The sequence below is a fragment of the Macaca fascicularis genome, chromosome 15, assembly GCF_037993035.2.
Source record: "Macaca fascicularis isolate 582-1 chromosome 15, T2T-MFA8v1.1".
NCBI lineage: Eukaryota > Metazoa > Chordata > Mammalia > Primates > Cercopithecidae > Macaca > Macaca fascicularis.
In genome coordinates this window covers 65,408,797-65,422,033 of record NC_088389.1, presented here as the reverse complement: position 1 = coordinate 65,422,033, position 13,237 = coordinate 65,408,797, and the positions used below count along the sequence as shown (strand labels likewise).

Here is a 13,237-nt window from a genome sequence, read left to right as displayed (position 1 = left end):
AGCCTTGCTCTGTTGCCAGGTTGGAGTGCAGTGGTACAATCATAGCTTATGTCATCCTCAACCTCCCAGGCTCAAGTGACACTCCCCTCTCCAGCCTCCCAAGCAGCTGGGACCATAGGCGCAACCACCATGCCATGTTAATTTTTTACGTTTTCTTAGTATAGATGAGATCTTACTATGTTAATCAGGCTCACCTCAAACTGTGGCTCAAGTGATCCTCCCGCCTCAGCCACCTAAATGCTGAGATTACAGGCATGAACAACTTGCACCAGGGCTTGATAATTTATTGAACTATATTCTAAATCTAGGTTATATTTCATTGTGTTAAATTATGTTTTTGTTTTTGTTGTTGTTGTTTTGAGATGAAGTCTCGCTCTGTTACCCAGGCTGGAGTGCAATGGCACGATCTCGGCTCATTGCAACCTCCACCTCCTGGGTTCAAGCGATTCTCCTGTCTCAGCCTCCCAAGTAGCTGGGATTACAGGCACGCACCACCAAGCCTGGCTAATTTTTTTATATTTCTGTAGAGACGGGGTTTCACCATGTTGGCCAGGCTGCTCTCGAATTCCTGACCTCAAATGCTCCATCTGCCTCGGTCTCCCAAAGTGCTGGGATTACAGGTGTGAGCCACTGCACCTGGCTAAATTATGTTTCTATAAGTATAATCTCAATACTTACTGTACAAAGAGCTCTATATAAATAAACAACCAATATTTACCCCAAGAATTTCAGAAAATAATCCAGAAACAGCATGATACAGAAAAACCTGCAGTAGCAACGTTGCTACAAATCCATCTATCATCTACCGCATTATCATACATTATCTGACCAAAGAATCCACCATTAGAAATGGGAAGTACTTCCAGTAAAAAATCTTCTCCTCAGAAATTCTATATATCTGTGACATACTTTGATTGGAGTGTGGGTTTGTGCTGATTTATGCCAATTACCTTATATAGCCTCTTTCTTAGCTCGCAGAAGGGAAAATCAAATTCTTTGTCATCATGAGATTTATATGTGACAGACTTTGGTGGTAAGAACCAACTAAGAATAATTTCAGAGGTAGGACAGTAGCCTGGTTTTCATTCTTTTCCATCAGCACATTTAGACTTCATCTTTGCATGAGAACATAAAACTCTTAATAGCTCAAACATTTAAAACTCATCTCTGGCAAAAACAGAACACTTACCAGTTCCCTCATCTGCACCATTCTGAGCAGCTTCCCAAACTACTAGCTTTGTCCCACACACATCTGTAGATGTAGAATCTGAATAGTCCGCAGGATTAAATGTCCTGGGGTTTGAAATAAAGAAATAATAAAGGCAAAAGAAGCAAGCACCTAAGCCAAAATATTAACCATACATGATCTTCCACCAAACAAGCCCAGTGTCTTCTCACAGCCACTGTAAAAGACATCACCTCTCCTTCCCCTATTTAAATATAACTAATTCTGCCAGCCATGGAGATGCAGATGTGAAAACCAGAAGCTGCCTAGGGACCTTCCACACATTCTGGTATAATAGCCTTATTTTACTAAAACATGGTCCTCAGCATCCTAAAGCAGACAAGGAGACCCATAATCTTTCAAGGCAGAATAAGGGCTCTCATAAGAGTCCTGCTGAAAAATAAGGAATAAATAGGGAACACAGGTATTTTCTTCCCAAGTCAGAATCCAAGTTTGGCTTTGAACCTTTTATAGCTTAGAATTATATGCTCCTTTATAGAAACATTAGATAAAGAAGAAAACATTTTGTTCAGCACCTCTATTTCTTTTCAATAAAATCCTAAACTGAACACCCAGTTTAACTGAATCATGGTTCAGAGGTCTAACATGAGCCAAAACAAATATTACCTTTAAAATTTTCACAAAGGAATGTGAAGTAAACAGAAAAATCCACAAAACAATTTACAGCTAATGGGCAGGGCTATGTCTTAAAGCGCTCCTGAGAGTTTGCTCCCTGTGTTTTTATCCCTCCTTTTCCTCGAAGGAGCTTAGGAAGAAGGCAGATTGCAGGAGGCACCACCACTTATCTAGAAGGCACTGACACCAAGAGTGCTGCCTGAAGTTAGAGAGAGACAAAGGGCTTTTCTTGGAGCCAATTCCCTTCCTTGACTGCATCTACGTATGGCTTCCACAGGATGTTTTAAAACTTTTTCTAAAAATTCAATGGGAGCTAATGTTTTAGAAGCAACAAAAAGTAAAATAACACCCAGAAACAAGAAATAAACCTCTGATTTTACTACCTTTGAGTCTGTTCAATGTTCACTATTACAATTCAGGAAAAAGATATCACTTATACATAAATAAGCACTACATTTACTTAGCATTCAAAGACAATGGCTGGATTAACTAACATGGCCCTTAGGCAGTGCCATTTAGGTATGTCTGTAGGTATGTTGTCACAACTTCAGGTGACTGCTACTGATATTTATTAATAGTACAAAGAGGACAGATGTTGCTAAACATCCTACAATATACAGGAGACCCTACCACTCCATGGAAGTATTATCCAATCCACAATCAATAGTGCCAAGGCTAGAAACCCTGCTCTAATGCCTATTTAAAAGATCAATTTTATTCATATTATTTTTCTTATTTGTAAATCTCTTTAAGTATAGAAAACACTAGATTCACCATGATGATCAAATTAGATGCAGGGTATTAGAGGCAATTGAAGCATAAAAACTAGGGAATTAAATAACTATAAAAATAGGATGGCTATGACTTACCCCATGCCTTGGGTTGAGAACCTTCCTGCCCCTCTCCCTCTGCCACGTCCAAATCCTTTAAAAAAAAAACAAACAATTATATTATAAAATAATATTCATGTCCTACACAATTACACTTCCTTCTTCATCCTATACTCACTACCCAGACAATATTATCATTGTTCCTAATGGCACCAACATTCCAATCCAGGGCATCCAATTTCCAATTTACTGATCCCTGATGATACAACTACCTATACCCAGTTAGTGACTTCTAAGGCTAGAAAAGAATTAAATTCTCCTTGTATTATATTTGTGGTATTTGACAGCTAAACACAGGAAGGTTATATTATAAAACAGTCTGCACCCTTTAAAATCAGGAAGGGCAAACACCATGGAATTATAAGCCACTACTATAAAATGAAATGAGAACCAGAAAGAGGAAAATTCAAAGTAAGCTGAAGGCACTGTTAAATATCATTTTAAATACTAGGTCTTTGATCAAAGACCAAAATGGCAGCAAGCATGGGAATAAGCAAACAAGAAGAGAAAATTATGACTAGCACCTTTCCACATTCTCTCTTCATTAAAATCCTGAACTGAAGAGCAAAGGCCTAAATTTAAGAGCTAAAACTATAAAACTCTCAGAGAAAAACACAAAGCAAATGCTTTACAACACTGGATTTAGCAATGATTTCTTCAATATGACACCAAAACTACAGGCAAAAAAAGAAAAACTAGACAAAATGGACTTTATGAAAATTAAAAACTTTTCTGAGACAGGCATGGTGGCTCACACCTATCATCTCAACAATTTGGAAGTTGAGGTGGAAGGGTGGCTTGAGCAAGGAGTTCAAGGCCAGTCTGGGCAATACAGGGAGACTCCCTCTCTACAAAACTATTTTTTATGGGCACAGTGGCATAAGCCTCTAACAAAAAAATTTTTTTAATTAAAAAATCCAATCCGGGGCCGGGCGCGGTGGCTCAAGCCTGTAATCCCAGCACTTTGGGAGGCCGAGACGGGTGGATCACGAGGTCAGGAGATCGAGATCATCCTGGCTAACACAGTGAAACCCCGTCTCCACTAAAAAACACAAAAAACTAGCCGAGCGAGGTGGCAGGCGCCTGTAGTCCCAGCTACTCGGGAGGCTGAGGCAGGAGAATGGCGTAAACCTGGGGGACGGAGCTTGCAGTGAGCTGAGATCCAGCCACTGCACTCCAGCCTGGGCGACAGAGCGAGACTCCGTCTCAAAAAATAAAAAAATAAAAAAAAATCCAATCCATCTTCCCCATAAATTCTAACAAGATAATGGAATTATTGTTTCGCACTCACCTGGCAGTAATGCTACTAGTAACGTTGGTTTCTGTGTATATACCATTTCCCTGCATTGTTATCTGGAAGGAACAGATTAATCTAGCAGCTCAGAATAAAAATCCAGTGTATTTTAATCATGAAAACCAAGTCCAACGTTTCCAAAGATTATCAAAGTGAATAAACCATGTTATGGTAAATGCTGTACCTTTCCTCCTCAAGCCCTGGGACTCTACTACGTATCTGTTGAATGACTGTTCAAGGGTTTTTTTTTTTGAATTTTTGGAGACAGAGTTTTGCTCTGTCACCAAGGTTGGAGTGCAGTGGCGTAATCTCAGCTCACCACAACCTCCACCTCCCAGGTTCAAATGATTTTTGTGCCTCAGTCTCCCGAGTAGCTGGGATTACAGGCCTGCGTCACCACGCCTGGATAATTTGTGTATTTTTAGTGGAGACAGGGTTTCACCACGTTGTCCAGGCTGGTCTTGAACTCCTGACTTCAAGTGATCCACCCACCTCACCCTCCCAAAGTACTGGGATTACAGGCGTAAGCCACCACTCCCCGCTTCAAGTTTTGACTAATATTTACATATTCCATGCTGAGAATCGAAATGGAAAAGTTGCTCATTACTTTTTTTTTTCTTTTTCTGAGTTGGGATTTCACTGGCCATATTGGCCAGGCTGGTCTTGAACTCCCGGCTTCCAGTGATCCACTCACCTCAGCCTCCGAAAGTGCTGGGATTATAGGTGTGAGCTACCATGCCTGGCCTAGTTGCTCATTACTCTGAAAGCCGAAATTCAAAGAACAACCAACCACCCCTATTGGGGCAGATCTTAACTGCAGACATCTCTCCTTTTCAAACAGCCTGAAGGGAAGCAAATGCAGAAAGTGGGCCTAATCTAAAAAGATAGAAACACTCCTTCCCCTCATCCCCAAAAGATAGTAAGAAGGACTTTAAAAGCTAGCTGTGCCACAGGGTGGGGAACATCCCACACCGGGGCCTGTTGTGGGGTTGTGGGAGAGGGGAGGGACAGAATTAGGAGATATACCTAATGTAAATGACCAGTTAATGGGTGCAACACACCAACATGGCACATGTATACATATGTAACAAACCTGCACGTTGTACACGTGCACCCTAGAACTTAAAAGTATAATTTAAAAAGAAAAAAAAAAAAAAAAGGGCTAGCTGTGCCAGAGACCAGCCTGAGCAACATAGCAAGACCCGGCCTCAAAAAAATTCCAGATTTCTCAGGACTAGTTCAATAATATAGATGGTACTACTTCCATGTCCAGGGACCTGTTCAGGCCACAAACAGAAGGGGGCATCTTTGGTGTTTTTCTGGCTCAGAGACTTGGGAGTCTATCCCCCTACATTCTCAAGAGAGTCTGGAATAACCCCTCCCCAGCCTCAAAGAATACTACATTAATCAAATGAAAATGACAAAACATCCCTGGAATTCACTGAGGAACAAAGCTTATTTACAGCAATATCTTCAACAACACAATAGGTATGTAAATATCAGTTGCTACATTTAAGACTGATATATGGCCAGGAGCAGTGGCTCACACCTGTAATCCCAGCACTTTGGGAGGATCACGGGCGGATCACGAGGTCAGGAGATCGAGACCATCCTGGCTAACGCGGTGAAACCCTGTCTCTACTAAAAATACAAAAAATTAGCCAGGCGTGGTGGTGGGTACTTATAGTCCCAACTACTCAGGAGCCTGAGCCAGGAGAATGGTGTGAACCCAGGAGGGGGAGCTTGTAATGAGCCGAGATTGTGCCACTGCACTCCAGCCTGGGCAACAGAGCGAGACTCCATCTCAAAAAAAAAAAAAAAAAAAAAAAGTAGAGGAACTAATCTGAGTTACTAAATACAAAACAGTAAGATAAAGCAGTGAGAAAGGTTACAGAATAAACTATTGTTGCCTTTTTTGCATTATTTTTCTGCCATCCAGAAGGAAACCAAACCCTGTAACTTCAAGTGTAATACATTAGCAGCCAGGTGCAGTGGCTCGTGCCTGTAATCCCTCTGCTTTAGGAGGCCAAGGGAGGAGGACTGCTTGGAGTCAGGAGTTCAAGACCAGCCTGGGCAATAGAGGGAGACCTATCTCTACAAAAATGCTTTTAAAAATTAGCTGGGCGCCGGGCGCGGTGGCTCAAGCCTGTAATCCCAGCACTTTGGGAGGCCGAGACGGGCGGATCACGAGGTCAGGAGATCGAGACCATCCTGACGAACACGGTGAAACCCCGTCTCTACTAAAAAATACAAAAAACTAGCCGGGCGAGGCGGCGGGCGCCTGTAGTCCCAGCTACTCGGGAGGCTGAGGCAGGAGAATGGCGTAAACCCGGGAGGCGGAGCTTGCAGTGAGCTGAGATCCGGCCACTGCACTCCAGCCCGGGCGACAGAGCCAGACTCCGTCTCAAAAAAAAAAAAAAAAAAAAAAAAAAATTAGCTGGGCATAGCCAGGAGCATGGCTCACACCTGTAATCCCAACACTTTGGGAGGCCGGGGCGGGCGGATCACGAGGTCAGGAGATCGAGACCATCCTGGCTAACATGGTGAAACCCCGTCTCTATTAAAAATACAAAAAATTAGCCAGGCATGGTGGCGGGCGCCTGTAGTCCCAATTACTCGGGAGGCTGAGGCAGGAGAATGGCGTGAACCCGGGAGGCGAAGCTTGCAGTGAGCTGAGAGTGTACCACTGCACTCCAATCTGGGTGACAGAGCGAGACTCCGTCTCAATCAATCAATCAATCAATCAATCAATAAAAGAAAAAGAAAAAAAATTAGCTGGGCATTGTGATGTGCACCTGCAGTCCTATCTACTCAGGAGGCTAAGGCAGGAGTATTGCTTGAGCATAAGAGTTGAAGGTTGCAGTGAGCTATGATCATGCCACCGTACTCCAGGATGGGCAACAGAGCGAGACCCTGTCTCTAAAAAAATAAACAATAGTTCACTACCTTACTTGACTCAATCTCACCAGAAGAAAAGACCAAAATAATACATATAAGCTGCTAAACCATGTATCAATACACGAGATAAAGAAACATACAAAAGAAGAAAAGTAACTTAAATACACATTTAAGCCTGACCTACATGGAGAAACCCTACTCTACTGAAAACACAAAATTAGCTGGGCATGGTGGCGCATGCCTGTTATCCCAGCTACTCGGGAGGCTCAGGCAAAAGAATTGCTTGAACCCAGGGGGCAGAGGTTGTGATGAGCCAAGATCCCACCATTGCACTCCAGCCAGGGCAACAAGAGCGAAACTCCCGTCTCAAAAATAAAAACAAATAAAAAATAAACAATAAAAATGAAAATAGGTTAGGCGCAGGGGCTTATGCCTTGTAATCCCAGCACTTTGGGAGGCCGAGGCGGGCGGATCACTAGGTCAAGAGATCGAGACCATCCTGGCCAACATGGTGAAACCCCATCTCCATTTAAAAATACAAAAATTAGCTGAGCCTGTAGTCCCAGCTACATGGGAGGCTGAGGCAGGAGAATCGCTTGAATCCTGGAGGAAGAGGTTGCAGTGAGCTGAGATTGCACCAGCGCACTCCAGCCTTGAGACAGAGCGAGACTCTGTCTCTAAATAAGTAAATAAATAAATAAAATGTGTAACCAGTGAAACCCCATCTCTACTAAAAATACAAAAAATTAGGCAGGCATGGTGGGGCTCGTGCCTATAGCCCCAGCTGCTCAGGAGGCTGAGGTGTAAGAATCACTTGAGCCCAGGATTTCGAGGTTGCAGTAAGTTAAGATCATGTCACCGCACTCCAGGCTGGGCAAGAGTGAGATACTGTCTCTTAAGAGAAAAAAAAAAACAGTAGACAAAGGATCTAAAAAAACAATATACAAATGGCCAAAAGGTACACAAAAAATGTTCATCATTAAACATCAACAAAATACAAAGAAAACCACAATGAGGTATCATCTTATCCCAGTTAGAAGAGCTATTATCAAAAAGACAAAAAGTAGCCTGTAATCCCAACTACTGAGGTGGCTGAGACAGGAAGATTGCCTGAACCCAGGAGTTCAAGACTGCAGTGAGTTATGATCATGCCACTACATCTAATTAAGCAAATTAAACAGATGCTGGTGAAGACACAGAGAAAAGGGAACTCTCATACACTACTGGTGGGAATATAAACTGGTGCAGCCATTTTGGAAAACAGTATGGAGATTTATCAAAAACAAAAAATTGAATTACCATATGATCCACCAATCCCATTACTGGATATTTATACAAAGAAAAGGAAACCAATAGTGCTTCATAGTTGCCAGGTTGGGGTGGCTGTGGCAATTTCTCTTCTTTCTAAATTTTTAACTTTTTACTGATACATAATATTTAAACACATTTATGGGGTACATGTGGTACTTTGCTACATGCAGAGAATACATAATTATCAAGTTGTGGTATTTAGGGTATCCGTTACTATGAGCGTTTATCATTTCTATGTGTTGAGAACTTTTCAAGTCCTCACTTCTAGCTATTTTGAAGTGAAGCACTATTCACAATATTCACAAATACAGAGAATCAACCTAAGTGTTTATCAACAGATGAATGGATTTCAAAAAGTGATAAATTTACACGTTGGAATACTATTCAGTCATAAAAGAATGAAATGATGTCCTCTGGAGCAACATGAATGGACCTGGAAGACACTGTATTAAATAAAATAAACCAGACACAGAAAGACAAATATCACACGTACTCACTCACATGGGAGCTAAAAAAGTTATCTCATGCAGGTAAAGAGTGGAAAGATAGTTACCAGAGGGAGAGAAGGTGATGGGTATAGAGGGTGGGGAATAAAGAGAGATTGGTGGATAGGTTAAAACACAGAAGGAATAAATTCTAGGCCGTGCTCGGTGGCTCATGCCTGTAATCCCACCACTTTGGGAGGATTAGGCGGGTGGATCACTTGAGGCCAGGAGTTTGAGACCAGACTGGTCAACATGGTAAAACCCCATGTCTATCAAAAATACAAAAATTAGCTGGGCATGGTGGAATGCACCTATAGTCCCAGATACTCAGGAGGGTAAGTGGAAGGATTATTTGGGCCCAGGAGGTAGAGGTTGCAGTTAGCTGAGATGGTGCCACTGCACTCCAGCCTGGGTGACAGAGTAAGACCCTGTCCCAAAAAAAGGGAGTAAGTTCTAATGTTCAACAGTAAAGTAAGGTGACTACTTAACAATTACGTATTATACACTTCAAAATAGCTGGAAGTGAGGGCTACAGCAAAAAGACTACAACTCACTGAAGGCTCAAATGAACACAGCCTTTTTTAGCAATAAAGTATTTTTAAAGTAAGGTTTTAAAAACCCTATTGCATTGTATTCCAAATGTAATACAATTATAATTTGTCTTTGGTTAGAGCTTTAAGTTTTAAATTATTCATAGAAAGGGCTTTCTCAGCTCATCCAAAAACAACCCTTTGGTTTCTTCAAAACTACGTAACACAAAATAGTTCATTTACGGGCATCAGTAAACAAATGATCAGATTTTAAGACGACCTGCCATTCTTTCAGAACACATTGCTATCCCTAGTCAGAGTCCAGAAAAGCAACCGCCTGCTTCTTCCTCCTAATTGAAAGCATTTTCTTCTCTCTTACTCTAGCTTACCTCTACCTCGGGCTCGCTTGCCACGATCTGAAGGTTTGTCCACTTGATTGCAATCAATTCCATTTTCTTCACCTCTAACTAGGGGGAAAAGAGCAGAAAAATCAAATTTCCATTTCCAAACCTCTTGTACGTAACCTTACCAAGTACCTATTAAAGGCAAAGAAGGAATGACAAACAGGCTACAATTTAAACAACGGGTTCAGAAACAGGAAAAACAAAAATATAAGTGACTTAAAAACTGAATGAGGTCAGGCACAGTGGCTTACACTTGTAGTTCTAGCACTTGTAATTTCCAGCTGAGGGGGGCAGATCTCTTGAGCTCAAGAGCTTGAGACCAGCCTGGGCGACATACAAAAAAAATACAAAAATTGGCCAGGCGCAATGGCTCATACCTATAATCCCAGCACTTTGGGAGGCTGAGGCAGGCGGATCACTTGAGGCCAGGAGTTTGAGACCAGCCTGGCTAACACAAGGAAACCCCGTCTCTAGCGAAAAATATAAAAATTAGCCGGGTGTGGTAGCGTGTACCTATAGTTCCAGCTACTCGAGAGGCTAAGGCAGGAGATTGCTTGGACCCAATAGGCAGAGGTTGCAGTGAGCCGAGATCTCCTCACTGCACTCCAGTCTGGGCAAGTGAGCAAGACTCTGTCTCAGTAAAAATACAACATATAAAATACAAAAAATATGAAAATCAGCCAGGCGTGGTTGTGATGGCGTGCAGCTAGTAGTCCCAGCTACTCAGGAGGCTGAGGTGGGAGGATCACCTGAGCCCAGGGAGGTCAAGGCTGCAGTGAGCTGTGATCACGCCACTGCACTTCAGCCTGGGTGGAAGAGTAAGACCTTGTCTCAAAAAAAGAAGTAAAAAAAAAAAAAAAAAAAAGAGAGAGAGAGAAAAAGAAATCACATCTTCCTTAATTCACATGAAAATTCTGAAAACAAATTAAAATAACATATTGATTGATTTTTCTTTCTTCTTTGTGGACTTGCTGTGAAGTTTTTGCTTCAAAAAAACTACCTCCATTATGCAACTATGTTAATATATCACAGAATTTGATCATTAGTTACGTTCAAAGCCTGGAAAGGCACAGAATAGCAAAATAGTAATACCAAGGAAACACTGAGTTCTTAGAAAAACTAAAGTGTTAGAATTGGGTTTTTCTAGAATACTAACCGGAAGATGCCAACTCGCAGTCTTTTCTTTTTCTCATCCCTATATTGGCATTAATAGCTCTATATAATACAGAAATTTTATAAACAATATTGGAATGGCTTGCTTCCCTCACCTCTGTCAGAGGTTGACTCACATAAATTCCAGTGAGGCTTTCCTTGGCAACCCACTTACATTTGCCAGACCTCTTCCCATAATTTGCATCTCTCTTTCTGCCTTTGTCTTTCCCTATAACATAATTTCTACATAACACCATTAAAATATATTAATATAAAATATTTTATCTCCTTTATTGTTACATCCCATTTGACCTTCTTTAAAATATAAGTTTTAGAAGGGCAAAGATTTTACCTATTTTATTCAATGCTGCATGCCTATAAAAGTATCCACTACATAGTAGATACTCAATAAATATCAGTGGAATATATGAGACAGCAAGAGTCTCTAGAGTGATATGTTAAATATTTACATTTTATTCTTTCATAACTTAGCTACACTGACACACTGCCAGAGCAGACAGGGTTGTTTTGCATAAACAGTGACAAAACCTAGAAAACCTAGGTCTAATGGAAATGAGACCTGCCTATGAGAAATCCTGCCTATTCAGCAACTTTTCTCTTAATCTAACTCTTGTCTACCTATGAGAAATCCTGCCTATTCAGCAACTTTTCTCTTAATCTAACTCTTGTCTGCCTATGAGAAATCCTGCCTATTCAGCAACTTTTCTCTTAATCTAACTCTTGTCTGCCTATGAGAAATCCTGCCTATTCAGCAACTTTTCCCTTAATCTAACTCTTGTCTGCCTATGAGAAATCCTGCCTATTCAGCAACTTTTCTCTTAATCTAACTCTTGTCTATACCATGAGTCTCTATAAATGGAGAAGAAAAAAACAGCTTTATCTACCTGTAAGTAAATGACCCCTGGCCCCTTCTTTGCCACACACACACAATTCTAAAATTAACGAATGTGTCTGCCTTATAACAGAAGGCAGTCATAAGACACACTACACAACCACCTGCCTATAGCCCAGGTCAATGTTGATATGAAACCACATGGGAGGCTCTTATAAAACTAGTCAGGTGCCACTCATTTCTAGTGTTAACTATTAGAACAAATTCTGCATTGAGGAAACAAATTTATGAGCATGCTATGGACTAATCTTTCAGTTGTTCAGAATGTAAGGAAACTCCTAAGAAAAAATTTGAGAAAGCTGAGCGCAGTGGCTCATGCCTGTAATTCCAACACTTTGGGAGGCTGAGACAGGAGGGTCACTCGAGACGAAAGAAGAGAAGAGAAAAAACTGAGGAGAAAGTCTGTACTTACATTCTCTGCCACGATTGCCACCTCTTCCTTTCCGGTTGTTGTTTCCACGTCCACGACTTGACTCTTTCTCGCTTTTCTTCTCTCTATTCTCTTTGTTTTCTGAATTTTCTTTTGCAAAATTCTTTTTCTTCCCCCCTACGGTCTCCCATGAAGTCTATCAGAGAGAACGGCTGTTAATCATTTATCATTCCAAGTGTGTATAATTATCAAGGGCACATGCATGTATCTTTCTTTATTATTATTATTATTTTTTTGAGATGGAGTCTCGCTCTGTCGCCCAGGCTGGAGTGCAGTGGTGTGATCTCGGCTCACTGCAAGCTCCGCCTCCCAAGTTCACGCCATTCTCCTGCCTCAGCCTCCTGAGTAGCTGGGACTACAGGCGCCCGCCACAACGCCCAGCTAATTTTTTGTATTTTTAGTGGAAACAGGGTTTCACCGTGTTAGCCACGATGGTCTCGATCTCCTGACCTCGTGATCCGCCCTCCTCGGCCTCCCAAAATGCTGGGATTACAGGCGTGGGCCACCGCGCCCAGCACATGCATGTATCTTTCAAATCTAACTACCCACAGCCTGCAGCTCACCTGCTTATCATTTATTTCCATATAGTTCTACTTTCTTGATGATAAAGATAACAATCTTCTTGCTAAGCTCCTGTTGCTAAATAATTACAGCTATTAGCTGACCTGACAAAATACTGTACATTTTCCCAACATACAGCCCTTTCCTATGCAAATTTAGGAGTACAGTAAATGTAATTTCTCCAAGCTCCTATTCTACACCACCTCAGTTATCTCTCTATTAGGCCTTAAATCTACGTATTAATTCAAAGACCACAAAATTACTTAGAATGATGCCCCAAAAGCTCCAGGAATACAACCTTGCCTGTTCCATTATTCAAACTAATTATCTAAAACAATTTAATGGCAGATAAGTAAAATTTTAGCTTGGTTTTGGTGGGCTTTTAAAAATTTTTTAAAGTACTTAAAATTTTAACCTCCAAAGAATTCTTCTAGTGAGAAGTCAAATAATTTATATAACCTCCCTTCTCCACCTCTTCCCGAATGGTGATACCAAACCTAATCATATC

The 13,237-nt window shown here is 41.3% G+C and overlaps 1 protein-coding gene across 20 annotated transcripts in view; it reads right to left on the bottom strand.

Moving 5' to 3' along the window:
• UBAP2 (ubiquitin associated protein 2) overlaps positions 1 to 13,237 on the bottom strand; it is a 132,071-nt gene that overhangs the window by 56,793 nt on the left and 62,041 nt on the right. For all 20 annotated transcript variants that reach the window (XR_012424631.1, XR_012424630.1, XR_012424632.1 and 17 more), the window contains 4 exons: positions 12,151 to 12,304; positions 9,659 to 9,736; positions 2,731 to 2,785; positions 1,190 to 1,293 (listed from right to left, as the gene is read on the bottom strand). Coding sequence is in view for 12 of the 20 variants with exons in the window: in XM_074017298.1 (XP_073873399.1) it covers positions 1,190 to 1,293; positions 2,731 to 2,785; positions 9,659 to 9,736; positions 12,151 to 12,304 (391 nt within the window). In the remaining 8 variants the exon portion in view is untranslated. The remainder of the gene's footprint in view (positions 1 to 1,189; positions 1,294 to 2,730; positions 2,786 to 9,658; positions 9,737 to 12,150; positions 12,305 to 13,237) is intronic.